The sequence below is a fragment of the Camarhynchus parvulus genome, chromosome 14, assembly GCF_901933205.1.
Source record: "Camarhynchus parvulus chromosome 14, STF_HiC, whole genome shotgun sequence".
NCBI classification, from domain to species: Eukaryota; Metazoa; Chordata; class Aves; order Passeriformes; family Thraupidae; genus Camarhynchus; species Camarhynchus parvulus.
The window spans coordinates 3,754,004-3,781,091 of record NC_044584.1 but is presented as its reverse complement, the minus strand read 5'-3'; the positions used below and the strand labels follow the sequence as shown (position 1 = coordinate 3,781,091).

General features: G+C 36.7%; 1 protein-coding gene across 5 annotated transcripts; it reads left to right on the top strand.

The window, feature by feature from the left end:
• PDPK1 (3-phosphoinositide dependent protein kinase 1) lies at positions 1-26,853 on the top strand. 5 transcript variants are annotated; one of them, XM_030958307.1, is made up of 15 exons: positions 163-270; positions 10,822-10,881; positions 11,002-11,094; positions 14,744-14,786; positions 14,977-15,114; positions 16,416-16,560; positions 18,875-18,972; positions 19,731-19,806; positions 21,271-21,339; positions 21,834-21,930; positions 23,226-23,399; positions 23,804-24,021; positions 24,812-24,869; positions 25,803-25,955; positions 26,527-26,853. In XM_030958307.1, the coding sequence occupies exons 1-15, from the start codon at positions 247-249 to the stop codon at positions 26,632-26,634; spliced, it is 1,554 nt and encodes a 517-aa protein (XP_030814167.1). In that variant the 5' UTR covers positions 163-246; the 3' UTR covers positions 26,635-26,853. The 5 variants fall into 5 exon arrangements, with proteins under 5 accessions (XP_030814166.1, XP_030814167.1, XP_030814164.1 ...); XM_030958305.1 differs by having other exon boundaries at positions 199-336; XM_030958306.1 differs by lacking the exon at positions 163-270 and adding an exon at positions 1-72 and having other exon boundaries at positions 10,822-11,094.
• The last annotated feature ends 235 nt before the right edge of the window (positions 26,854-27,088 follow it).

Below are 27,088 nucleotides of genomic sequence, written 5' to 3'. Positions count from 1 at the left end.
TCCCACAGCTGCGCAGCCTCTCGTCGGCTCGGGCGCTGAGGCTGCCGGGGGACGCTCTGGCCTGGCCCGAGTGTGAGTAACAGTTACCGCCACCAATGAGCGAGCGCAGTGTGCGGAAAACCCGCCTACGGCGGGGGGATTGTTGTGGTGACGTCAGGGGCGGGGGACGCGGGCGTCCCATTGGCTCAGGTTGGGCCGAGCGCCTAGCGCGGAACGGGTGGGGAGAGGCCCCGGTCCGGGCGGGCCATGGCCAGCACCGGCAGCCCCCTGGTGAGTCCGGGCGCGGGGAACGGCCTGCGGGCCAGGCGGGCCATGGCCAGCACCGGCAGCCCCCTGGTGAGTCTGCCCGGGGCTGCGGCCCGCGGGGTGCTGGGGGAATAAGTAGGCCGGGGCGTGAGGGCCGGCCCGTGAGAGGTGGCCGCCCGTGCCCAGCGCTCTGGCAGCGGCGGGGTCGCGGTGGGCTTTCGCGAACGGCCCCGCCTCCTGCGCCCGCTGGAACAGGGCGGGTGAGCGGGCGCTGCGGCCCGTGGGGCCGCTCTTGTCTCTGCTGCTCGCGGTCATTCTTCCGCCCCCCGCTCCTGAGTCGCCGCGGGTCTCCGTTCTTTCCCGAGCGTGGCCCGTTCGCTGGAGGAGGTGAGGCCGATGATGAAGGGGCCGCACCGCGGCCTCTCGCGGACCTCCGTTTTCGGTTCCGGTACGGGGCGTTGGCGTGGCTATGCCGGGCCGTCTCCCGGCGGGAGAACAGATGTTGTTGCCTTGTGGGAGCTACCTGTCGCTCTGTAATCGATTTCTTTTGTAGTAGGAACAAACGCGTGAGGAAGATCGCGAGGGTTACAGTAGGACGCCGTTTCAAACGCAGTTGTTTACGTTAGTCTGACAGCGTAAACTCGGTTTGTGTGCAGTGGCATATCTAGAAGATGGAGTTATAAGTGGTATACAGACGTGGTAATGGTAAATCTTCTTTTGTGTTGTAAGTTATACAGTTCAGCTAGCATAGACATTCCCTCTTGAAAAGAAAAATAACCACCAGCTTCCACACTTTGTAGTGTTGACAAAACTACCTGGCAGTGATATGTTGCTTATCCTCGTGTGCATGCTGCTGTGCTTTTGGGTCTTGTGTTCTGTCAGTTGCAAATTGCCAAGCTTCATTCTGAAACACTTAAAACCTTTTCATCAGTTGGAATTGGCTAAGGAGGATTTTCTATGGAAAATAGCACAGCAGCGTTGATTCTTGACATGCTGTTTCAGTGTGCTCTCCTGTTCATGCTCAGTGATTTTTTTTTCATCAGGGTATTACACAAAATCATATTTATTGATGAAGATGAGAAGTACTGTGGGAATAACTCTTCAGAACACATAAATGCTACATTAAGGAGTATGAGATAAACCAGTTTTTGATTATTAAAGGAATTAGTTTTGCTTTATTGCTAGTTGATACTGCTCTATAAAGCTGCTACTTAGCATCAGAGAGGACTTCTGTTTACTTGGACTCTTAAACAGAGAGTATGCTTCCATTTGTGTTTCCGCTCTTGCTTATTGCCCATCTTTTTTTGTTTTTTTTTTCTCAAAAATACTTGCATTTCTGTTTCTTTTATATGTACAATTTAGGTCCTTGCCCATAAGAAAAACATGCAGAGAGGGGAAAAATTAAGAACGCAACTGCTGCCTATTTAGGTAAAAATTAGGATATTTTGTCAGGATAATTCTTTTTAATTCCTTCTCTTCTATTCTATTTAATATTTTCCTGGTCAGGTGAGTGTACTGACAGGCAGTACCAGATACAGGTGGCCCAATTCAACTAACCTTTTTGTAATTAAGATGAGATCAAATATGGGAAATCCAGTATTTCTGAGACTGAGCAAGTTACTGTTAATGTTTATGTGATGGAGTTAGTGACATAATGAGTTCTGTGATGACTGAATTGTAAATGCATAAGAGGGATTAGGGAGTGGAGGTGTGAATAGAGCACAGTTTTGAAAGGAACATTCTAGCAATTCTCTGCCAAAACAGTTTTCTGTATTTTTGTATGCACAGACAATTCCTAAAACGTTCCATTATTTTCTGAAGATGTGACATAAGGAGGGAGTTGTACTTCTAAGAAGGAAAGTATTTTAAGCTTTAGTTGCAGATTCCAATGTGATGTTAAGTTATTTGCTGTTAATCTTATTGTGAGTATATTGGGTCTCAAACCAAGAAGTGCCCTTCCTCTCATAATGAGAAGTCTGGAAGTATTGTAATTAACATCTTCATCTGCAGCAACATCTTCACTGTACTGTTCAGCTGCACGAGCAGTTATTAGATTCTACCAGTGTTTCTGACCTGATAAAGCCTATAGTGTAGTCATGGATGTGGCTGAACAAAATTGCTACCTTCTTTTTATTCCCCCAGTGGAACTAATGTGAACTACACTTTTCAAAGAACTGGGCCTGCCGAGCTTACGTAGAGTAAGTTTTGCATCTATGTTAAGAATTAGATTACACTATATTAAGAGTTCTGTTTGTAGTTATTTGTACGTGTAAAACTTCCTGATACATACGTAGGGAAAACCCTTCAAGCCTGTCTATTTAATGTTCTCTTCTCTTCTCCTTCTTTTCATGATAAAGCCATAACTAGTCTTTATCAGTCATGTATGGGCTTTTAACTAGGATAGGTTTTCAGTAAAGTTCTAGACATCAAATCCCTTACCAAAGCAGGGTACAAGAATAGAAAATAGTAGAAGACAAGGATGTTAAAAAGGTGCTCAAAGGTGGAAAAATCAGAAGTTTTAAGAGGAGCAGTTTTATATGCATTCATATTTCTAACATTAGAAGTTCTTAGAGCTAGTGGAAAGGACATGATCCGCAGAATAATCTGAGTGTAATAGGGATGTTCTACTAAACAATGATTGTATCACATGGGTAGGCTTCTTTTTTAAACAAATTTTTCTTTAGGTTATTGATCTATTACAGTGCCAGAAGTAAAGTTTAATTTAGCTCTTGAAACTCTGCAGGTAGATTACTGTAGCTGGATGTTGTAAGATACTCTGTAGGCTCAGGCTCCAGTTAGAAGGCAGCATTGCCAGAAAATCTTGGAAAGGGATGCTGACTACTGAGGTACTTGCAGGAATTTTTGTACAGAAGGCATGAAACCAGGGGCACAATCACTTTATTAGGCTGAAAAATGTAGTCAGCTGGCAAAGTAATAAAAATAAATTTGGTCTGAGTATGTGAAATATTTTAGTAATACCTATTTTTTAACAGTAAACGTGTGTTTTTATATATGTATTTGTCAGAAAAGCTATAGGGATTGGTGTAGAACTAGCACATTTATGGCATTCAGAAGATATGCGAGTGGCCTTAATTTAGAAAACACTATGTTTGAAAGATAAAATCATTTTCCAAATTCCTCATATTGGACCTTTCCAAAGAATATGTATGATGCCAAGGAATTATTTCTGGTATTTCAGATGGAAAAAACTTTCTTTGCAAGTGGCCAGGTTAGATTATGTATATATAATAAAGAAGGAAAAAAGGGGAAGAAGCAGATTTTCCTCCCTTCCCACTTCCCTTTCTGACATCTTATTTGCAGGTAAGCTTGTAGAAACTTACTGTAGTCTAAAGCACCTGAAAGGACTGGAAACAAAATACACAAAGCTAGCTATTTGGTCTAGAACCTTATTTTTCACGCCATATGAATTCTGCTCAAAATTGCTGTAGGAAATAAGTGATTTGCTGTGTGGTTAAAGATTGAACTTGAGAATTGATTTCTGCTTTAAAAGACAAGCTATAAATACTTCACTTGCAAATATTTTATTATTCTTTATGGTGAAAAATTGCAAGGATTAACTGGCTTAGAGCATTCTTATGAAAAAATACTAAATTCAGTGTTTGGTTCTTTAGTAATCCTGCAGGAATTTACATTTCTTGACTGTGCCATGAATCCTTCGTACATACACTCCATCTATATACTGCCACCTTGGTGTGTCTGCTTCTCTGTTCTTCGCCCCAAGCTGTTCTCTTTGCCTCCTGTAGCTGCTAGCAAGGAGCCTGGCATAGGAAACCCTTTTGTGTTTGCTCGGCTGAGCCCCCATCTATGCCATGCAATACCTGATTATCAGTATGCCTTGTGAGGTAGCTGGTGGTGTATCCTGGGATCCAGACTATTGCAATCACGGACGGCTTTTGTTTTCCTGTGAGCTAGCCTAGATCTGTTTATGTTAAATTAATTCTCAGTGGTTTGTTTACATTATAGCTGTTTGGGCCGTAGGCTGACTTTAGGTTCTTGGAGATTTGAGTGGTTTCCTGTTTCTGATTTGTTTTGAAGTACTAGACAGTGGAAGGAGGCCTTAAATAGTCTGTTTCTGAAGATGATTGGAACTTAATGCTTTGCTTAGCAGTAGAGGAGGTTAGAGGGTAACTGGCTGATATGCAGGTTCTTATAAATCCTTTCATTAGCTTTAATCTCTGCCTGATTTTTGAATTATAATCTTGAAAGTCAGTGGCAAGAAATACCACTGTATGTAAAGCGGTCAAATTTAGAGAAGGACATTTGCATAAACTAAAATTTTGGATCAGCATTGCTTGGTATGTGAAAAATTAATTTCTCTAGAAGCGAAAATGGTCTTGTGGATAAAATACCTTTACTCCCTAAAGGCCAAAACAATCTAAGAATGTAGAGGTGTTCTCTGTGCTTCCAAAGCATTGAGCCTCTTGGCTATATTTTTGCTAATATAATATGAAGCTGATATCCTCATTAATCACTTATGGATGAACTGTGTTATGGATTTACTGCGCAAAGCAAAAAATGACAGTAGATAAACAGTACTTCTGTTTACCACTACTGCAGAGGTACAAGCCATTTTAAGTAAAATAGTATGTTTCAATAGGGCAAAGCTTGAAGCTTTCCTTCCATTAATTTGTACAGTCTTTAATCTGGAAATGTATTACCAGGACATGGTTTTTTAAAGCTCTTTTATTGTCTTTTAAATTATGGTTATTCTATCAAGATATTTTGTTAAGATATTTTTGAGGGAAACAGTTTTGTGCAGTACTTCAATGAGTGCTTACCTTTCAGCATTAGAGAGATTTCAAATGACACTGGGCATGAGGGTGAGCATAGTTGTTTTGGTGGGTTAGAGCCTAGACTTTAATCAGTTAGTATTGCAGTCTGTCTGGACAAGAACAACAGAAACCCACACCTTTTATGCAGCCAAATGCTTTTGAAATTTGCATGGTTAATTCATAAAAATGGTCTTTAAACAACAGTTTTTTCATGAGGCAACTTCTGAGATCAAAAAACTTCACCATAGGTAGATATGACTTCTGATTCTCTTGCAAAATGAATTTGTGTCAAAATAGTTTTTATAATTGAACTATGAGATTTTAATATGTTCATTTAAATATAGTAGTTGGTAACCATTTATGAACCTTGATCAAAGTATAGATTTTGACAAATTGTTTGGCTTCAGACTGTTTTGCTGACTGCCAAAGTCAGTTTCTTCAAGATATGTGGTGTTAAAGGGGCAGTTTGTTGGCTTATGTGCTAAATTTTAAGCTCTCTACAGCAATCTTTGCCATTTGATGATGAGGTTCAAAAGAGTGCTGATGCAGCTCTATGTAACATAAATGCAGACCACTGCTACATGAGATCACAAGATGAATGTTTGATGTTAATGCTTTTTAAATATCTACAAATAACTAATACATGGAGTGGAGTTTGTTTGCTGCAGTTTGACTTACTATTGTCTTCAAAGAACTCTATAGAAAAGTGTGTCCTGTCTTTTTTGTTTTTTTGAGAGGGGTGTTTGCTCTTAGAAGTCATGTTGAACTTCTGTCAAGCTGAAAGTGCGAGCAGAGTACATGTCTTTAAATTACTGTGATGTTTTAATATGTCTGTATGTATTTTGGTGTCAAAGTTAACCTGTTAAGTGGGTGAACAGTTAACGAGCTGTGTGATGCATTCGAAGTACTTCTGAGACTTGGCTTACTGTGAGTTTTGTCTTGTTCATTACATGCTTGATTTTATGTTACAGTAAATAGACTGATAGCATCTAGTGACCTTTTCTAATGAACGTTTTTTTCTCTTTAGGCTAGTATTTTAATTACTTAAAGGCAATAAAAATGTTGGCAGATAGATGTACTGTTGAATTCTTGAGATTATCTGACAAACTTCTAAGCATATTCAAAGTGTATATAAAGAGAAACTGGCATGCAATGGAGTTTCATTAGTCAGTATGTTGTTTCTCTCTATACAGATACATGTACAATTGGTTAATAGAAAGAGGATGCTGTTGGTCACTTAGCAGAAAGTCTGACAATCCATTTTTAGACAGACATCCAGAGCATAAATAGACATGAGCATATAAGGTCTGAGAACTGATGTTCAATGCAATTTATGAAAGCACACTATCCATTATTGCTCTGGGTTTTCTTCATTGAGGGCGCTTCATGCTGGTGCAGCAGCAGAATTTATGAAAGGAAAACTGGTGTTAAATATTGATAGGGATCACACAATAATCATTACACTTCTGCAAATAGCTTCTATATGGGATTGGTATTTATTGGTGCAAACTGTACTGTGCTCTCTGCACTGAAATGTGAGGCCTTTAGTTGGATTTTGTTACTCTGAATCAGTGGGTTTGTATCTTCAGTTTCTTGTACCTGAACTACACTGCTTTTGCCTGCAGTCTCATTTTAGGTACTATGAGGCATAGTTTGAAGGTATATATTCAGGCCCATCTAAGTATCTGACCTGATCAGTTGCTTTTTCTTTTGGAATATGCCGGAGCTCTCAGTGTAACTGTGTTACACAGTAACCTTTGAACTGGAGACTGTCACAACTAGGTACTGGGGAACCTAGAGAAGGTTAACATTTTAATTGTGGGATATGAGGGGAGGAGGCCAGTGGAAAAGCTGTGTGTAATATCTGTTAATTATCCCTTTATCCCTTCTGATGCTTTTTTTGAGATATGAGATGTGTGTCACATGCAGTTGGTGCATCTTTGTCAACCCTCTGAAACACCAGTGTGCCTTGAAAAGAATATATGAAATATAACTGCTTAGCTTTTAGTTTTTTCGCTTTAAAACTCTATGTTGTCAATGTTTAAATTGTAAGCAATACAAAGTAAATTTCACTTTCAGAACTTTTGGCTTATATGACAAGGTCAAAACTGTTTACAAAACGGCTCAGACCAAACCTGTCTAACTTAAACTGCCTTTAGCAGAATCTTGGGTTGTGCCAATCTTCCAGCTTATAGTCTCATTAGCATTATTTATAATCAAAACAAATGTACCAGTTGAGGTTTAAAGGTCATGTTGCTTTGTGTAAAAAAAAATACTTTCTGTTACCAAGGTTTGCTTCAAAAAAATTAGCTTTATAAGTAGTCAGATTAAGAGGTTTTATGATCATGTCTGTCCTATGTCTTAATGCAGCTTGAGATTCTGTAATAGTCAGCAGTCAGACTTAGTGTTATCAGACAGCTGAGAGGTCAGCATCCTGTTCATACTGATTTTCTTTGTAATAGATCTTGCTAGTAGAATTTCAGCAATAGCAAAGATGTTCTCAGTCATCTTCAGTGTTCAACAGTGTTCAACATCCTGTCACTTAGTACAGAAGTAGGGGATATTGGAAGTTTCAGAAGCTCAGTCTCTAAAAGTATTTTTTTGCTGCTGTCAGTGTTGATAGAATGGTCTCAGGAAAATAGTGTTGCAGATTTTGTGGTGGGATAAAGCTAGTGGGTATGCAGTTGTAGTTGTAGTTGCTTTAAAGAAGTGTGATATGTGTTTGATGCATATAAATACATTAATAGTTGTAGTGATAGTGTAGTTGTCAAAATGAATTACAGAGGGAAAAGGTATGAATCCTTTTGGGCGGTGGGGAAGAAAGGAAAAACATGATCCTATCTAGTGGGTTTTTTGCATGGATTCCAGTTTACTGAAGTTTACTTCTACTGTTTGCAGGCAAGTGTGGAAAAGAACAGTATTAGTACTTACTTCATGTATAAATAGAAGGAATCCTGTTTCTATTTATTTAGTGAAAACTACTTGACGTTGATTTTTAAATGACTGTTGATCTATAGTGCCACATATATTCAGCAGATTTGTTATTTTCTTCCTTGAAAGATTTTCAAAATCAAGTATCTTGCACTAAGAATGAAACTACTTCTGTATGAAAGTAAATGAAAAGGAAAACCCTTAAGGGTTTGGGAAAGTGATGTTAGAGACTAGTTTTTAAAGAGATAACCACTTATCTAGTAATTCTATCAGTATGGTCTATGGTGATACATGACATGCAATAGGTCAGTCTGTTGTTACCTTGTGAGGATCTGTGCTTTCACTGACTGCCAGCTGAGAAATGTTGATAATTGCTAGAAGGAGAGCATCCTCAAGCTTCTGAGAATTGCAGATGCAGTTTAGAATATTTTAAATTTCAGTTACTGACTTTGTATCTCACTAAAAAAATGTCTGCATCTGGCAGAAGAAAGATCTTAAGTCTGATTTTTACAAAAGAGTAAGGTACGGGGTTATATCAGATAAGTTGGCCTGTATTCTGTCTTAGGCATATATGAAAACCTATATGTAGAGGCATATATGGTTTCTGCAGACATGTTTTTTGGAGCCTTTCAAAATAAAACTTAGAAGGTAAATAACACAGGAGAAAATACTAAAGAATATGTGGAGTGTGAAAGGGCAAGTGTAGGAATTATCTTTTTCAATAAACGTTGAGGTGCAGACCTAGTTACATAGTTCTGTCATTTCTTAGGTAACTGATCCTTTTAAATCTATTGCATGTTCCTCTGTCCTCCTTGTTCCTAATCTTGACTTTCCTTTGAGAAAGTCAGGGGACTAATTGATGTTATACCCTGGCCGAAAATAACCTTCTTTTCCTACAAAGTCCATTACTCCTGTCTCTTCCCTCAGGATTTTTCTATACTTGATATTCATTGTGACTTAGTTTCAACTACTGTGTAATGAAAGACACTGCATCCAGCACCTTTTCCCCCCTTTCTCACAGTGCTCTGATGCTATTGTAGTGGATGTTTTTCTTGCTAGTTTGCTTTTTCAAGGTGATCTTGCTAGCTGCACAATCTAATCAGACCACCACCCCCCCCCCACAATGCTACTGCTTTATGTACCTGTAAAACCTCATTTGTGACTGGTGCCAGTTTATAATTTAGATCCCGATATTTAGTCTGTGTGTATGTGTGTTTTATTTACTGTATTTCATTTAATGGGATGGTTTTTATACTGGCGTCACTTCAGTTGCTGAGCACTTATGCTTGTGTCAGTCTTGCTGCAGTCTTGATGGGAAAGGGTACAATCTGTTTTTAATTCTAGCTAGCATGTATCTTTAGACACGGCTGCTGTGTGAGTAGCGTCTGAAGGAGAGGTGATTCATCTGGGATATGAAAATTCTGGGGACAATAGTCTGCAGAAGGTGTCAGCTAAAATATATGCATATAAGGCATAAAAGGAACTGTGACCTACAGCACATACACTTTAATGTGTATGTGCATAATAATAATATCAGTTTTAGCAGTAAACAAAGGCAGCTTTTCTCTACTGCATGGAGCACAGCCAAGTGAGGAGTCGCTTATTTGGGAGCTAGGTTCCTTAAGACCATGTGCATAAGTGAGTGCCAGTCCAACTCCCTTCCAAGGTGGTTTCTGACTAAAATGCAGAAAACGGTTTCAAATTGAAATTCATGAGGTAAAAAAATTCTTTTTGTGAGAAGTAATTTTTAATTTGGTAGCATGGTGTATGTTACAGACTCTCTAACATGGTTGTACAATACATCTGTTTTGAGATTCGGTGATTTTCATTAAGTCATAGTTTCATTCTGCTGGATGTATGTTAGAATACTGAGATTTGTAAAATGGCATTAACTTTCTTAAGTATTTCCTCTTGTACGTTTACATACAATTTTTGGTTTTGTTTTGTTAGTGGTAGTTTAGCAGAGCTCTCCTATTTGTTTGTGTTTTCTGGCCAGTTTCAAGTAAAACATCAGAAGCAGTCCCTGACAGACCAATTGTGGTGTATTACCAAAAGGGGCAGAAAGCAGCTTCACGAGGTTCCTTGATCTTACTTAGGGAAAATCGATAAAAGGGTACCAAATGACAATTTGCTTTGTATATTACATTAATCAGTTTTAGGAGTGTGTCATCTTGTATTTGCTGTTTTCTGGGCTATATTTTTGTTTTGCAATTGGATTGTCTTTATGTGGCCATATGTACAATTTAAGTAGTGCCATCTCCCTTGTTTTAAAAGGTCATTCTTTCTAACCAGAGCATTCTTCAAAAAAAGTTTTAGGTATTGCTGATTATTAAACCCTCCACCTGATCTGCCTTTTTATGTTATGTCCTTCCCCAATGTGTGCTAAAGTGAAATTTCAAGTAAAAAATTAAGAATGCGTCCTTTGTCTCCATTAAACTTTTCATGTGTTCGTTTAGAGTTCATTGTAACTTGGATCTCTGAACTAATGTTACTGGTACATACAGGTGTTTATTGTATGACTAGAAATTTAAGGTCATGTTATTCATAGGAGAAGATGCCATGAAATTTGATGACTTGGTGTTAGGAGCATTTTTTTGAGTTTAAAAAAAGCATTCTTGAATTAAAGTGTTCAGATGTTTGACCTATGGCTATATGACAACATGACCTAAAGAGAGTTATTTATCAAATTGTTGCCATTTCCAACATAAATACTTTTATTCCCTCCTAAAGAGATTTTTAATGATAACCCTTTCAAAGAAGAATTTTTATGAACCTTGTATGGAAATAAAGTACAGTTGTGCATGGGAATTATGTCAGATATGGGAATAATAGTTTAATTTTCTCTTTACAGTATGATGCTGTTCCAATCCAGTCAAGCGTGGTGTTATGCTCCTGTTCATCCCCTTCAATGGTGAGGAACCAAGCAGATTCCAGCACTCCACCTGTCATTTCCACTTGTGGCAGCAGCAGACACGCATCTAACATGGAGGGCACAGCACCCGAATCAAGATCTAATTCAAACTCCTTGCAGCAACATACAGGACAGCAGCCTCCACAGCCTCGAAAGAAACGACCTGATGACTTCAAATTTGGGAAAATTCTTGGTGAAGGATCTTTTTCAACGGTAACTTTACTTTTTATAAGAAGTGACAGATATCTTAGATAAACTTGAAAATTTGTTGTGTAAGATCGATGAGATTGAAATGTGGAGAGAACAGCTTGAAGACTTAGTGGATTTAAGCTTGACTGTTAAAATTAAGAGTCACCCTAAATATGGGTGGTGATTTTTTTTTTTTTAAGCTCCTCTTAAATTGATCAAAAGTCCTGTTGTATCCTAATGACTTGATGCTTGGATGTTTAATCAACATTGCTTTCTAATGTAAGTGTGATAGCCATAATAGGTTATGTAAAAAATTCAATATAAAGGATTGGAACTGATCTAGGAGCTTGTGGTAAAAACTATGTGATGTCCTGTCTGTGGCAGGAGGTACTGCCAGATGCTTTCAAAAGAAAGAACACTGATACTTCTTCAGAATTCTTACTCAGCCCCTAATCCTTGAGGATTTAGTGAGTCACAGTCAGTATGTTTGTGTTCAGTAGCCTTGAATGGTTTGTATCTCACATCCACAGCATTGCACAAAAATGAATTACTTAAGTATTACCTTCATGAATCCATGAAGCATTTAATACTTTCATTTGATGGTTTGGTAGTTTACCAGTTGTAAGACAATAATATTTCTGTATCTTTTTCATATGATCCTTATTGTGTACGGTTTTTGGTTGTAGGTCTCTAAATGTTGGGGTTTTCTGGTTCTTCCAGTACAGCCTACTGCAGTGTTTAGGATGCAGGCCTCTAGTACTTGTCAAAAGTAATTTGCACTCAAACATGTAGTTTGCATAATTTGCAGGTTTCCCTAAAGCATCCAAGAGAGTTGTTGTGGTTTGGGTATACCAGGACACTTCGCTTCAGTAGTACACTTTTCATTTCTGCTTTTGGTCTCTGAAAGTTAATGCCATGTTCCATGTAGGTAAAGAAATTCATAGGGCTTAGCCCAGACTCTGAATAAACTTTGTCCAGCACTCTGCTGCCTGTCTCCCTGGATGGCAGCACAACCCTCTGATGTATCAACTTCAGAGCATTTGATCTGTGGGGTGTGTATCTTTATGTTGTCATCAAAACATCTTGTTAAAAAGCATATGATTTTTTCATATTAAACACAGTTGTAGACTCAGAGATCTGACTGTACTCCCCAAGATCCTCACCAATATTCTAACTAAAAAGTGTTTATCTCAAAAAATAGGTGCCCTCATATTAACATATATCCAATGACAGCTTCAGATTAAAAAAATATTTTCTTCAAGGTCATAATGAATGTATTCCATTTTCTTGGACTTCTGTTAAGCTGCCACAAGCTCTTACTTAATGCCAGGGCTGCATTTTAAATTCAACAGAGATATACATGATGTGGCTTCAGGGTTTTTCTTCAGAGCACTCTCCAACTTTGTGGGATTGTATTCTGCAGCTGCAACTTCTTGGTCCCATGCCTGATATAAACAAACACACAAATACAGGGCCTTCTACTTGTTGTTCTGCTTTTTTAAACTGATGAGAATCTACTTGCTTTGTAGACAGCTTTAGGCTTCTTTCACAATAATATCTGCTATTGGTGGAAAAATTGTAGTTCTCATGATTGAGGAGGCATGTTGTGTAGCTCACCTCTTTCAATATGTGGGTACATATATATTCCACCTTGGTTTTGTCTCCACCTATGAATGAGGCATTTCTTAAAAACAGGAGCTCTAAGGAAATATGATTGTCTGACCAAAACCAGTTCTTAAATGCAGATTTAATGTCTAGCAGCCTGAAGTATTTGCTTAAGTTTAGAGTGGGGCTTGGTCATGATGTATGCCAGGTATGTTGGCAGTTACTTTTGCTTTGTAGCCTCTGAGGGTTCTCTGCTCTATCTCCTCTTCCTCTCCCCTTCCTTTGATTTGGGACGTTTAACTACATTTCTTGCCTTGCTGTTGTCTGAATTTGCAACTTACATGTTTACATGTTCTGTGAATGCTTTTGTTTTTCTGTTCATTTTATGGCTTTTTTTTAAGCTATCCAGTTAATGTCTAATTTCTTTCTATAGAATTTACATTCCTTATTGATATTACTTCTTCCCATAGGGTGGATAAGATTCAGGCCCCTGGTAAGAGGCATTGTATTAATATGTACCTCAGAGGTGTTTTCTGTTTGTTTGTTTTTTGTGCATATCTGCCGTGATTTTCTGGATTATTAGTTAGGGGGAAATTAAGATATATGGTATACTCAGATCTGATTGGTGAGGAAGGAGCTTGAGGGTACCAAAGTACTCCTGCTATCAGGTAAGTGCTCAGTGTACTTAGAACACAGCTGTTCCATGTCAATGTATGTGGGTAATACCTGTGAAATACAATGGTAAAAAGTTGGACACAGTGCAGGACTGGAAGAGAATCAGTCTTTAGCTTAATTTGCCAAGATATATTTTCATCTGTGTCAGCTGATACCTTCTGCCATCTGAGTATGGTCTCTGTTTATGTGGGGTTTTATTTGATAACTGCCTTTTAAACTAACCTGCTTTCAGAAGCTTTCATGGTAGATGTGGTTGATGAAACCTAGTTACAAAAATTAGAAAAGTTAATAACGTTCTCATTCAGCTGCACATCTTATCTATTGTTAGGTGTATACACAGAAGGATCTCAAAAATTCCCTATACAGAGAGGCAGATGTTAACAGACTGGTTGTTTGTAACATTTCTAATAGAAATTTTCATTGATGAAATACTGTAAATTTCAATATGGTTTTAGGAGATGAAATTTTAAAGAAAGTTAAGGCTGCCTGTTACTACTGAACAATTTTCTAGTACTAAAGAGTGCAACTGCATGCACCTCTTTCATCTGAAAAAGTGCCTTATTTAGTTTTCCTAAATACCTAACATTTAGCGTCAAGTGTGTGTAGTAATATTTTGGAGTACTCTGTTATAACTGATTTTGCAAGCAAGTCTGGTGCAGTGATTAAAAATATAGTGTGAAGTTGAGATTTTAGCAAGATGTTGAAATGGATATAAACTTAAAATGAGAAAAACAAAGAACTGTACTCATCTATTGTTACAAGGTTATTGGTTGCATTCATGCAAGAAGATTTTTCAGATTGTCTCTAAAATTGCCTTTTATGGAGTTCTGTCTTGAAAATGAGCCTGGTGTTCCTCCAAAAGCATTTATCTTTAAAAATGTAAACCTGTTTGCCTGAAATTTCATCCCTTGCTTCTACTAATTGGAAATCTTCTGTTCCTTTTATTTCTTTTTCTTAACAAACTGTAAATAATTGAAAGTTCTGTCTCACTTCTTACTTTTGCTCATCTGGATAAAATTTATCTTTCAATCTTTGCCATCTGTATTCAGGAAAGTACTATGACAATTATTTTTATAAGTATTCCTCAGTGTACTTGTTGCTTTTTGTTTCCCCCTTTAAGAAAGTTTGGCAGTTTACTTTGACTTGCATTATAAACTTCAGAATTCTTCTGGGAAAAAAATATGCGGTATTTACACTCTTACATGCGTAAGTCTTTTGGCAAAACAAACATTGATCAGCTGAACTGAATTTCTGCAGAAGTCTTGCTGAAGCCAGCATAATATTGAACACATGCTTAAATATTTTGCTGTGTTCCAAATACCTACGGGAAAAAGAATGTTAGCGCCTGTGTTTAGTGGCCAGTAACAATATGTTTTCTTTCCTCTGACAACAGGTTGTCTTGGCTCGAGAATTGGCAAGTTCTAGAGAATATGCCAGTAAGTATTGACTCCTTTAACATGAACTTTTTGAAAATAAAGTGTCAATGTAGTCCAGTTATGAAATACCTGTTGAAGGAACAGAATTAGTAGTTTCGCATTAATTAAATGTAACCAAAAAACTCCAAAACAAGATGGGCTTAATTTACTTGTACCTCTTGCATTTTTACTCTCTCTTTTCTTCATTAAGTTAAAATTCTAGAAAAACGTCATATCATAAAAGAAAACAAGGTACCATATGTGACACGAGAGAGAGATGTAATGTCCCGTCTGGATCACCCTTTTTTTGTGAAACTCTACTTCACCTTTCAGGATGATGAAAAGCTATGTATCCTTTGCATATTGAAACTTGCTGTAACATTTTCTTAAGACTAATAACAATGCCCAGTTTTGATTCCTTAAAAAGTGGTCTCATGGAAATGATGGAGGTAACTTAAGGTATTTAAAGTATCCTGGTGTATGTGATGTAATTTTTGTAGTCACACTTTTAACAGAAATTAAGCAGATGGAATGAGTGGGTCCTCTCAGAGAGAAGAGTAAGTGTCTTGTGAGACAGGGGGAAGCAATTAAACAAATTGTCCATGTGGTAAATGTTGAAGGGTGACTTGTAACAATCCAAGTTTAAAAATAATTTAAAAATTCTAAATTGGTTGGAGGGGGGAGGTGGGATGTATGGGAAGTGTTTCAGAAGTGTTTCATTCCTGATGTATGTATGTGTATATGTATATCCATCTATCTATCTGTAGTAAAACACAGTAATTCCTGCATTTAAACTAGGGGTAGCCAGCTATATTTCCTACTAGTTTCATTTCTACAATTAGGGCTATTATTAAAATTTTTATGTAAAGATGAAGATGCTTATAGAATAATATGAATCATCTGGGCTGCTGTTTTCCCAGCTCTCTCTAGCAGTAATTGCGAAGTGCAGTTTCATTCTGGAAGCTCATTGCTTGGCAGTTGGCTTTGGGTTGTGGTTTTTTTTTTTTTGGGGGGTTGGGTTTTGTTTGGTTGGTTGGTTGGTTTTTGCTTTTTGGGTTTTTTTTGTTTTGGTTTGGGTTTGTTTTGTTTTGTTTTAAGAAAATGTTAATTATGTGAACTTCCTCTTAAACCTCCTGCTTGGAATTGGCTGTGCCAAGCATAAAGGTATAGATCAGTCTATTTCTGGGGTCAGTAAGTAGTTTTCTGGTTTTCCCAAAGGCTGCTAATAGTGCTGGCTAGACCTATATATCGTACAGTATGAGCTCACAGGGCCTCTTTTGTATTGAAAACACTTGCTCTGGTACTTTCCAGGTGATGGGACAATTTTTAACTTCTATCAGTTATTACTGTAAATAACTCTGAAGACAATTATGTATGTCATTTAAATGAATTATCCAGATAATTCTCTGGAAAAACTATTAAGTTAACCCTTTATGTAGTTTTTGCTTTGCTAAGAAATTTGGACCCATGTCCTAGGTTGTTGATATATTTAAGAAATTGCTTGGGCTTGCTACTTGTAAAGTTTCAAATTAACCACCTTCTTCCCTGTTGTTCATGTATTTTTAGTAGTATTCTTCTCTTTGGAATAAGATTGTGAGGATTTTTGTTTTGGAGTGGCTTAGAGATAAACCTTAACTAAGTTGCATTCAGATTTTGGACTTAGCTATGCCAAAAACGGAGAGCTGCTAAAGTATATACGCAAAATTGGCTCATTTGATGAGACCTGTACAAGGTTTTATACTGCTGAAATTGTATCAGCCCTGGAGTATTTGCATGGCAAAGGAATCATTCACAGGTAATACAGAGTTGAGACAGACATGCAGTTGATCATGTTAGAGGTGGGTTTTTTCCTAAAAATGTTCTTTGTGAAGCTAAAAGCAAAATCGGATTTTTGTGGAAAGCTAAAGAGCACAAATTGCATTTGATCAGCCCTAGCACAGTTAACATCAGTAGTTAAACATAGCAGACTTGAGGAGGAGAGCCAATCGCTGTTATACCAACTGTTGGAGCAGGAAAAAGTAAGAAAACCTTCTGGCCTTGAATTAACATTACCAAATGCTTGTCTTTCAAGCTTCATCGGTTGGCCTGAAAACCAGAACTGACTTTTTGTTTAACTGCTTTTTTTCCGGTGCTGTTATGTTGCAAAAGTAACTAGAATTCTTTTTGCGTGTGGCTTAATGTGTACTATATAATCAAGAAAATTAATCTATATCAGTTTTCACTGAGTAAACAATTTCCACAAAGCTGCACAATAATTAGGTAAGTGGTGAAGTTAGCAAAGTTTTGAGCAGTACTTACAAAGTTGTTCTTGATGTAATATATTGTTTGGATGGTAATGTTTTGTCATTAATGTTTATTAACTAAAGCTTTAAGTGCTAGACATCTGAGCTGCAGAACTTCTTTTTGGGTAAGAAATTTACTGTGTTTAGGTTACCAAGCGGTTGTCATGGGACACTAGATGCTAGTTGGCAAAAAAGCTGACTGGTTATAATTCTGATAGCATTATTTCTTTCAGTTATTACAAAAACAGTTTTTCCTTTTAAATAGAATTTTTTGTGAAATAATTTGAATCTAAGGGGGATGGATGTGGAGCATACTGAAAGCATAATACTTTCTACAGGGGCAGGGGAAAAGTTCAAGAACTTCCAGTTTCCCTTTGATTTTATAGTTCATGTGTTTAGGCTGAGAGGATGCTTATAAAATGAATGTGGCGTGATTGTCAGTGTTACTAACCCTATATTGGAAACCTCCTATTGGAGAAGAGCTGCTTTATACTTGTTTTTATATGAAGGACCCTATGAGGAGGTCAAAAAAAACCAGGAAAATTGTGCAATTGGAGAACTTAGTATGAAGTTTATGAGGACACAGCTCTAGCAATGCCTGAAAACTCTTGGGATTTTTTACTGCCTGAAGAAATAGGACATGACATAGAACCACTTTAAGATGTCAGGCTACCCTGGAAAATTTATTACAGATATCTCTATGTATTTATATATATAACTATAGATCCATAATCTAGTATTAATGTAGGTATAGGATATATTATATAAACAGTATATATGAAGCATATATAGAGTACAATATATCTACATACATACATATCTGAAAAAAGCTCTACACAAAACTGGTAAGGAATCCATTCCATTCACGTACTTTCTACCTCTCTCATAGGACAGGCATAGGAAAATCAACAGGATTTTTATGGCTTGTTGCTCTCTGTGGTAGTTTCCAGACTTCAAATTGTACAACTCGTACTTTTCCATAGTAGCGGACTTTAATCTGAAGAAAATAGTGCTGCACAGTGATTGACAGAAACAGCTTTCAGTTTTTACTGGCTTTTTCTTACCAGTCAAACAAAACAATTCCCATGCTCCTAGATTTCTTTATGAGCATTCAAAGATTCAGCTTAGGAGGGAAGTATGTAGGGTTTTTTTGGATCAGCTAAGGAAACTTGTTGCAAAGGCATATCATACCAGTGTAACTGAATGCTCTTAAGTTGTTTCTAATGCAGCTCTTGACATCTAACTCTGTACTGCTATCTATTGTGTTTGTGATACTGTGAAGTGTGATTTTATTCAGAATCAGAGGCTGTGTCTATGCAAATAGTAGGCATGCATTTGAAATGCAGATTATGCATGGAGGTGATCTACCTTATCTGGTCAGGACATTTAGCTGGGGCTGGGTTTGCCAGTGTTTGACTAACTGGAGTTTTGCAGTGAGGAAACAGATGTAGAAAATCTTAATGCCATATCAATCTGTCAGATGTTATTTAAATTAAGGCTTTGGAGTGAAGGGGCTTGGGGTTTAGTGTGTGTTTTTGTGAGGTGGGGTTTTTGTTGGGATTTGTTTTGTTTTTGAAATTTTTGAACATGTGACATACACAGTAGCATAGTTTTGAGATGATTATTTACGTGATGTTTAAACAAAATGTTAATGGATTTAACAAAATGTGTTAGTCTTCAGGTTGACAGCTACATGTTAGAGCAGCTGTTGAAACAATGTTTATAGAATGTTTGCATCATTTATTATAGCATTATGTACCTCAGTCACTAGACAGTTTTTCAACTTTAATTTGTATGCTGTTGAATATAAAAATCTGTCTTTTCCAGGGACCTTAAGCCAGAGAACATCTTATTAAATGAAGATATGCACATTCAAATAACAGACTTCGGAACAGCAAAAGTATTATCTGCAGATAGCAGACAAGGTTTGCCATTATTCATTATGTGACACCAGTAGTTATAGCAAGTGATCCTTTGAAAATGTACATGTGTTTTATGTACCAGATTGTAACCTTCCAATGGCATTACCTCACCTACATCACTAAAGGATCTTGAAACAGTTTTGACTGTCACTACATAGATTATATCAGAGGAGGTAGTATTTCGTGTAGTGGAATACCAGCTAGATTACCAAATAGACTGGGAAGTTGAACTACTTCAGGTTGCTTAGTTTTCATTTGCAAGACAAAAATACAAACAAATAGGTACCATGGCTCACCTGATACAGTAAGTTTTAACTCTGCTTATGTGTTTAACTCCAGTGGCTGAAAGAATTGCACAAATATGAAGATGGTAGAATTAATGTGTCTGCAGTTGTTACTAATAGCCTGTAAATAGATGCTGCAAACAATGCTTGAAGAAAGCACTAGGCTGAACTGAATTCAACTGACATTTTTTTCTTAACTGTAGCAAACTTGTGTTGGTATATTTTATAACTAAGTACCTAAATGCCTAGCTTCTTGAACCAAACAGGTATCACTGAGATTGATTTGTTTCTTCCAAGCAGGTTTTGTGTATAGTTAAAGAAGTTAAATTCTCATGGGTTCTTTGCAGCATTATGTAACTTGCAGTGGATTGCCTTTTGGGTTTGTTTTTTTTTTTTTTAAACTGGGTGGCAACAGGGGAGGAAGAGGAGTATTGGTTTATGCATAAGTATATGTTTGCTTATTTCTTTCCTCAACAGCACGGGCAAACTCATTTGTAGGGACAGCACAGTATGTTTCTCCAGAACTGCTGACAGAGAAATCTGCCTGTAAAAGGTGAGGGCTCTATATTCCAGAACTTTACTGACTCTGTCAGGAGACTGTCAAATGGGGAGGAGTGGATAAATCAAGCAAGCAAGCTTAGTATTTTAAAGAAACAAGATGCTTGAGTATTTTAACAGAGCTTGAAAATGTTTTTCTTATTAAGTATTGCTTCTTGTCTGAGGGCTGGTTTCCTCAGTTTATCTACTTTTTTGGGTTCTACTAAAAGGATTAGGTGTTTTTGGAGAAGGAGGTGTGTAAGGTGAAGTTGGATTTCTCACCCACAAATAAATCAGAAAAATCTGTTATACAAGTAATATAATTGTTTTAATTCCATTTTATATAAGATTGCTCAAATACGGTATTTCCTGCTGTAGGAACAACAGAATGTCACTTGCTGTTCAGTTAAGGAGAAGGCTGCAGCTTTCTTTGACTTGTATTTAGATCAACTTGCAGTTATGTTTCCTAAACTGTACTTAGGATTTGCAAAGCTTGTCTCTCTGCCTGGTATGAGTGATGACCTTAAGAAATTTCTGAACTCATTAAAATTGTTTGTTGATGGTATCCTACTGAATGTGTATATCTATTTTACTGCAATGATGGAAGAGTAAGCTAGTCGCTGACAAATCAGAAGTTACAAGGGTCATTTATGTGAATAGGTGTAGTAATTTGTGCTAGCGTTTCTTTAAGTGATAGAGATACTATCAGACTTTTCACATCTTCTTTTAGTGAAGAACTTTTGACTGTTTTGGCTAATGGAAAGATTTAATTAGAATATCATCTCCTTTTAGAAGTTGCATGATGCTTCACCTGTACAGAAAACTCTTAGTTTGAGTAGTTTTAAGTATTTTAGTCTTCCATGAGGATTTTGAAGCTTTAAGCAAATCTATGGGTAGCTTACTTCAAGGTAAAATAAGTTAAAAGTGTTCTTTCAGGCCAACACACTAAAGCTTAACTTTGCTTTACCTACCACATTAGAACATAGGTTTTCCTTATCATTATAGCCTTTCTGTTTGTGTCTTAAGAAAAGCTTTAAGTAAAAAAGGTTAAAAACTGTATCGTAATATATTCTCCTTTTTAAAATCAAATATTAAGAGGAAAGTATTTTAAATCTGAAGGGGCATATATTGAATGAAAGTGGATGCATCCTTGAATTATCATGTGGATTATCAATATTCTTTTCAAAGTCATTAGTTACCCATTATTTTGACTGAGAATTCACCTGTCTTCCACTTGTGCTTGGAGTCAGTTTTTGTGGGAGTATTACTCTACAGTTTTTTCTTTTAAGTTGTGTTGCTAGCCTGTTCTTCTGTCAAGGGCTAAAGTAAAAATAATGTGGAAAATATACAAAGCAGGTTTGTCCACTGGGTTCATGCTATGTTTTAAGTAGCAGAAGGTTAAGAATTTTTCTTTTTAGATTTCATTTTAAAGATTTCTTTTACAAAAAAGATTCTGTGTTTTTTCCTCTTTGTTTTGAAGCTCTGACCTCTGGGCTCTGGGATGCATTATATATCAACTTGTAGCTGGATTGCCTCCATTTAGAGCTGGGTAAGAGATTTGAGCTAATTATTTACATATGGATCATAAATATATTGCCTCTAATTGGATTTTTACCGTACTAGCAGTTCTGAAGTATTTTTCATGATGCAGAGCTGGTATTAATGTCATGCTGCTTTTATTTGTCCTTTTTGGTGTAATGAAGTTGCTTAGACAGCTATAACTAGAGCTCCTGAGGGAGAGGTTCCTTTAAGCTATCCTAGAATTTCACATGTAATTTGTGCCATGATGGTAACTATATAACTGTATGTGAAGAGGTTTATAAGGCATATCCTCAACACTCTTCTGTTGAGTCATTTGAGCTTTTGTTGTTATTTCTCAAGTATCTGGTGCTTACAGGATCACAGTACCCCTTCACCCTAGGAAGATTCACAGGAACGTAACTTAACTTGTAGATTTTTTGTTTAATATTTGTCTGGTTTATTCAGGTTAAGGTGAAAGAACCATGGAGAACTAATAAGAGTTAATATTTTTCTCTTCTGCAGAAATGAATATCTTATATTCCAGAAGATAATAAAGTTGGAATATGACTTCCCAGAAAAATTTTTTCCCAAGGCAAAAGACCTTGTGGAAAAACTGTTGGTAAATATTTGTGCTTTTCTTCTTGAATGTACTATGCTTGTTTTGATTGATTTTTTTAAAATAACTGACCAAGTACCTAAATGCCTAACTTCTTCAACCAAAAGGTATCACTGAAATTGATTTGTCATTAAATGGTTTGATTACGTTGGAAAACATTCAGCTTATGTAGTTCTCTTTTCTGAAAGTTTCTATGCACTCTTGCAAATCTTATAATATGAACATCTGTGAGCATTATTGACTGTGTAGGGGACTGTCTTGAAAATCAACATCTGTTATTAAATGACACTTTGATTTTTTTTTTAAACCTGAATTCTAACAAGAATTGTTAGAAGGACAAGGAATGTCTTTCTGTGAAATGGAAGCAAACAATTCTACATACTGTGCATTGCAAACAGAAATTAAGATTCAAATACTTAGGCTTACATAGTTCTCAGTTTAATTGGTTTTGAGTTGTATAAAGGATCATTTAGTTAAAAACAGCATCCTGTACATCACAGGCAGATATATTCATTACAATATGAATCCGGTTGCCTTGCATTTTAGCCTTCACTTAACATGTCTCAATAGTATCAGTCTAAGAATTACTATGCCTATGAAGGTTTGACAAGAAGGAAGAAGAAGTAGTTCTGTTCCATGAGTGAGATTATAGTCATGACACTCAAGTGAATATGCAGAGAACATTTTAGGTGTTACAAGCTTTTTTAAGTTCAACAGTCTATCATATATTAGCAGGGGATGGGGAGGAAGCTCTAACCTTTGTGGATGATGATAAATACAACCTAAAAGGCCTATTAGTGCATTCCCGTGTCCAAGTCCAGTTCTATGGCCAAGCCAGCATCTCCTGAATGGTGAAGTCCAGGTTGTATTAACCTGGTTGTATCCTGAGAAGTGTGTCATTTTGAGGTCCTTGAGAGGCTGATGTTTAACACCACCTGTAGTTTCCACAGCTTCTTGCATCACTAGAATGGGATGGTGGACTAAACTTAAAAGGAGGTGTGCTTCATCAGGCCTTCTCTGTATGTTTGTTTCAGTCTTTACAAAGGAGCAAAGCCAAAAAATTGTGTCAGCTTAAAGAAGTGCTCCTGTCCTTAGATCTGTGAGCTGATCTAATACAAAATGTTGTGGACAAGACATAGTGACAAATAGCATCTTTTATTAGAAACAACCTCCTTATAGTATGCTTAGGGCAGGGTGACAGACTGGTTTTACATTTTCACATGGTGCTTTGCAAATGTGAATAATGCTTGCCCTTTGTCATTATTTTATGCAGCTTAACTTAATTTTAATTTGCTTAGGTTCTAGATGCTACCAACCGATTAGGTTGTGAAGAAATGGGAGGATATGGACCTCTTAAGGCTCACCCCTTCTTTGAATCCATTGTGTGGGAGAACCTACATCTTCAGACACCCCCTAAACTTACAGCATATTTACCTGCTATGTCAGAGGATGATGAAGACTGTTATGGAAATGTATGTTTGTCTACTGCTGTATTCAGCTCTGATGCTGCCTGAGACTTCCATTATAGCATAAATATTGAATACCAATATAAATAAATAATATAAATATTTTTACTGAAACTATGGATTAGTTATATTTTAATTATTAAGAATGTAATAAATGTTGCTAGTTAAATTTTTACTTAAATCAGCATTTGTTTTCTGATAAAGTGAGTATTTTGAAAAAACAAGGCTAGCTTGCTTTTGATCAGTCATACTTTTTTGCATAGAACCCTGCTGATCTATAGGGAATAGGCTGGGATTTGGCCCAAAAGCAAAATGAATTAAAGCATGCTTAAATTAAAAGCCACAGTTTAGTGCAAAATAAGCTTTTTAATGAAAGACATTTAATTACTTAATTTTTTTTCCTCCTTTAGTATGACAATCTCCTGAGTCAGTTCGGTTGCATGCAAGTTTCTAGTTCTGCCTCTTCCCATTCACTGTCTGCTGCAGAGACAAGTACACCACAGACATCAGGAGGAAATATTGAACAGTATATTCATGATCTTGACAACAATTCCTTTGAGCTGGATTTACAGTTTTCTGAAGACGAAAAGAGGTTACTTCTGGCAAAACAAGCTGGTGGAAATCCTTGGTAGGATCTTTGAATGTAGCTAAATAACTTGCACAGCAATAAAGAATCCTGGAAAATAAGTGATTTTGATTCAAATTAATATTTGTCAATCTTAGTATTTTCAAGTAAACAATTAGCAACTAGATTTTTCTTGGCTTCTATTTTTAAAGCAATAGCAGCAAAACCCTAATATTATATTTCTAAAATTTACAAGGTCTAGAAGATGATGTAGAGTGTATTTATAAGATAGGCAGAATGACGCTATCCAGTGCTGCGGAGTCTTTGCACTACAGTCCTAAACTAGAAGAGGTTCCTCTTTTTTTACAGATGCCATAAGTTGTTGGAATTTTTTGCATGATAATATTCTGTGAATATCTAACCAAAATGCCTCCAGACTATGTAACAGCATTTCTTTTAACTCTTTAGAGAAGTCTCTCATGTGTGAATTTTTGTCATTGTTGTTGTTCCGTGCCGGGGGGGGGGTGGGGGGTGCTAAGGGGTTTTTTTTGTTGGTTGGTTGGTTGGTTGGTTTGTTTGGGTTGTTGGTTTTGTTTGGTTTAGGTTCTTTGTTTGGTTTTGGTTTTTTGTTTGGTTTTGATTTTGGTTGGTTGGTTTTTTTACCCCCTGTCAAATTTTAGAAAAAACTCACTGGTCTGGGCTAAGGAAGAGTCCAAAACTCATGTACTAAAGTTGTTCAGGACTCTCATGGAAAAAGACATGCTAGAGAGTGACATGAAAAACTACTTGATCATTATAGCTGTTTCTGTGAAAGAATTACTTCTGGAGTAATAGTTATTTTTCTTTTTCTAAGGCATCAGTTTGTAGAAAATAACTTAATCCTAAAAATGGGTCCAGTGGACAAAAGAAAGGTAAGGGCTTTTCTTAATTTCCTGTAACAAAATTGAGCCGTCAAATTTTTGCACAGCTGCAGCGTAGATGAGGAGCTTGTTTTAAAGCTTCCTTGTTTAAACAATTTGTCACCTATAAACAAGTTATTTCTAAAAAATCAGTGTATTCTTGTAAGTAGATTGATTTTTTTTTTTCCTTGATTTAGTAATGTGCTCTTGATTTCTTGGAAAAGCCTAAGTAAATCTGCTATTGATGCTTTCATTTTGAGATTGCAGCAAATGCGATTTGCTTGTCCTCCTCCTCCCAATCTGATATAATCTAATAAATACTTTCTTGATGCATATCTGAATGTGGTTTGAACCAAAAATACCAAAAAATTATCAGTCTTGTTCTCAACTGTGCTTTTTTTCCTGGATCTGAGTTTGTGCCTTTATCCTGAAAGAGGCAGAGGTGATGTTAGAACAGCTTTAAGTGTTAATTTCAGCAGTTTACAGAATAAGCAAGGATAGTCTGCATCAGCTTTAGCAGAAAGAAGGTTCTCTTTCATCTAAGTTAATACTGGCTTCTTTGTAGTCTTTTCTACGGAAGATTTTCTACGTAGATTTCTACGAAATCTATTGATTTCTTTGAGAAATAGATTCTGCTTCACTCTGTGCCACTGGGTGTTTCAGGTTTTGCTAGAACTTGAAGATACTTTACTAAAATAGTACTTGTGTTTTGCCATGTAGTAGAATAATGCGCTGCAACACCCTAAAAAAGGAGTGAGGTCAAATAGGTAAAGTAAAATTAAAGACAGCCCCCAAACCCAAATATACCATCCTAGCACTGAGCTGGTTTTATCCTGCCTCTGTTGTTCAGTTCAGATGTGTAAATTTACATTTTTAATTCCCTCATGGATTTTGCTGGGGTTTGTTTGTTTGTTTTTGCATTGCTGCTTCTACTTTTCTTGTTAGGGATTGTTTGCACGTCGGCGCCAATTGCTGCTTACGGAAGGGCCCCACCTGTATTATGTGGATCCTGTCAACAAAGTTCTAAAAGGAGAAATTCCATGGTCTTTAGAGTTGCGTCCAGAAGCCAAGAATTTTAAGACATTTTTTGTTCACACGGTAAGTTCATTTTCTGAATTTTCTTTGTAAATTGCTCTAAGGTCCTTGGGCAATTTCTGTAGGTTATCAAAAAGATTTTTCTGAAGAAAATATAGATTTTTTGATACAAGATTTCATAGTCCTAATTTAAAACAAAACTAAACAAAAATCTGAACAAAGTCAACCAACAAAAAAAGCACAAAATCCACACCCCCAAACAAAACTGAATAATAATAAAACAAAAAATCACACAAAATCTCACTCTGACATACATGTTTATCACAAAACTGCAACTGTATTTTAATTATTAGTGTTTAAATTAGCCATAAGTGAATTTTGGACATTCTTAATGACTTAACATTTAGCCCTCCTTGTGTGTAGTGAATCATGAGAGGTGTATAATATATTGTCAGTTGACTACTTAAAATGGTTAATCACTAATACATAATGTTATATAGCTGTAATTGAATTTAACTTTCAGAAAGTTAACGAGCTAATTCTGAATAATTATTTTATTGGTAGGTGCAGAATTACTACTGCTTTTTAGTTAACCTGTGTTTGGAGTAATCATTAAAATGTTGTTCACTTATAGCCAAACAGGACATATTACCTGATGGACCCAAGTGGGAATGCTCATAAATGGTGCAAAAAGATACATGAAGTTTGGCGGCACAGATACCACCAGAATGCTGCAAAATAGTAAAGCTCATCCAAAATTTCCCAGTTTCCCTACTTGCTGCTAGAACTCCGTGTGCAGCCGATCAGAGGAATCTTTTCAACCCACCTATTACCATCTCAAGGGGAAGCATACGTCTGAAATGTTCTTGGTTTTGGGGGGTTTTTTGGTTTTTTTTTTTGTTTGGTTTGGTTTTTTTTTGTTTGGTTTTTTTTTTGTTTTGTTTTGTTTTTGGTTGTTGTTTTGGGGTTTTTTTTTGCCTTTTGGTTTTGGTTTTCTTCTTTTGTTTGTTTGGGTTTTTTGTTGTTGTTTTTTGGGTGGTTTTTTGGTTGTTTTGTTTGTGTGGTTTTTTGGGGTTTTTTTCTTTTGTTTTTTTGGGAGGGGGTGGCTGTTTGTTTTTTTTTTTTAAGAAGAAAAAAAAGGAAGAAAAGCAAAAACCTAATGGAATTCAGGGTTGCTTTGCTCGCTCTTTGTGCTT

What these genes read in the sequence shown, in the direction of transcription:
- PDPK1 (XM_030958303.1), top strand. Translation starts at nt 247, where the DNA reads ATGGCCAGCACCGGCAGCCCCCTGGTGAGTCCGGGCGCGGGGAACGGC. An exon ending in GGCAAAGGAATCATTCACAG is followed by an intron (nt 16,561 to 18,874) that starts GTAATACAGAGT and finishes TGTCTTTTCCAG; the next exon opens with GGACCTTAAGCCAGAGAACA. An exon ending in ATGAAGACTGTTATGGAAAT is followed by an intron (nt 23,400 to 23,803) that starts GTATGTTTGTCT and finishes TTCCTCCTTTAG; the next exon opens with TATGACAATCTCCTGAGTCA.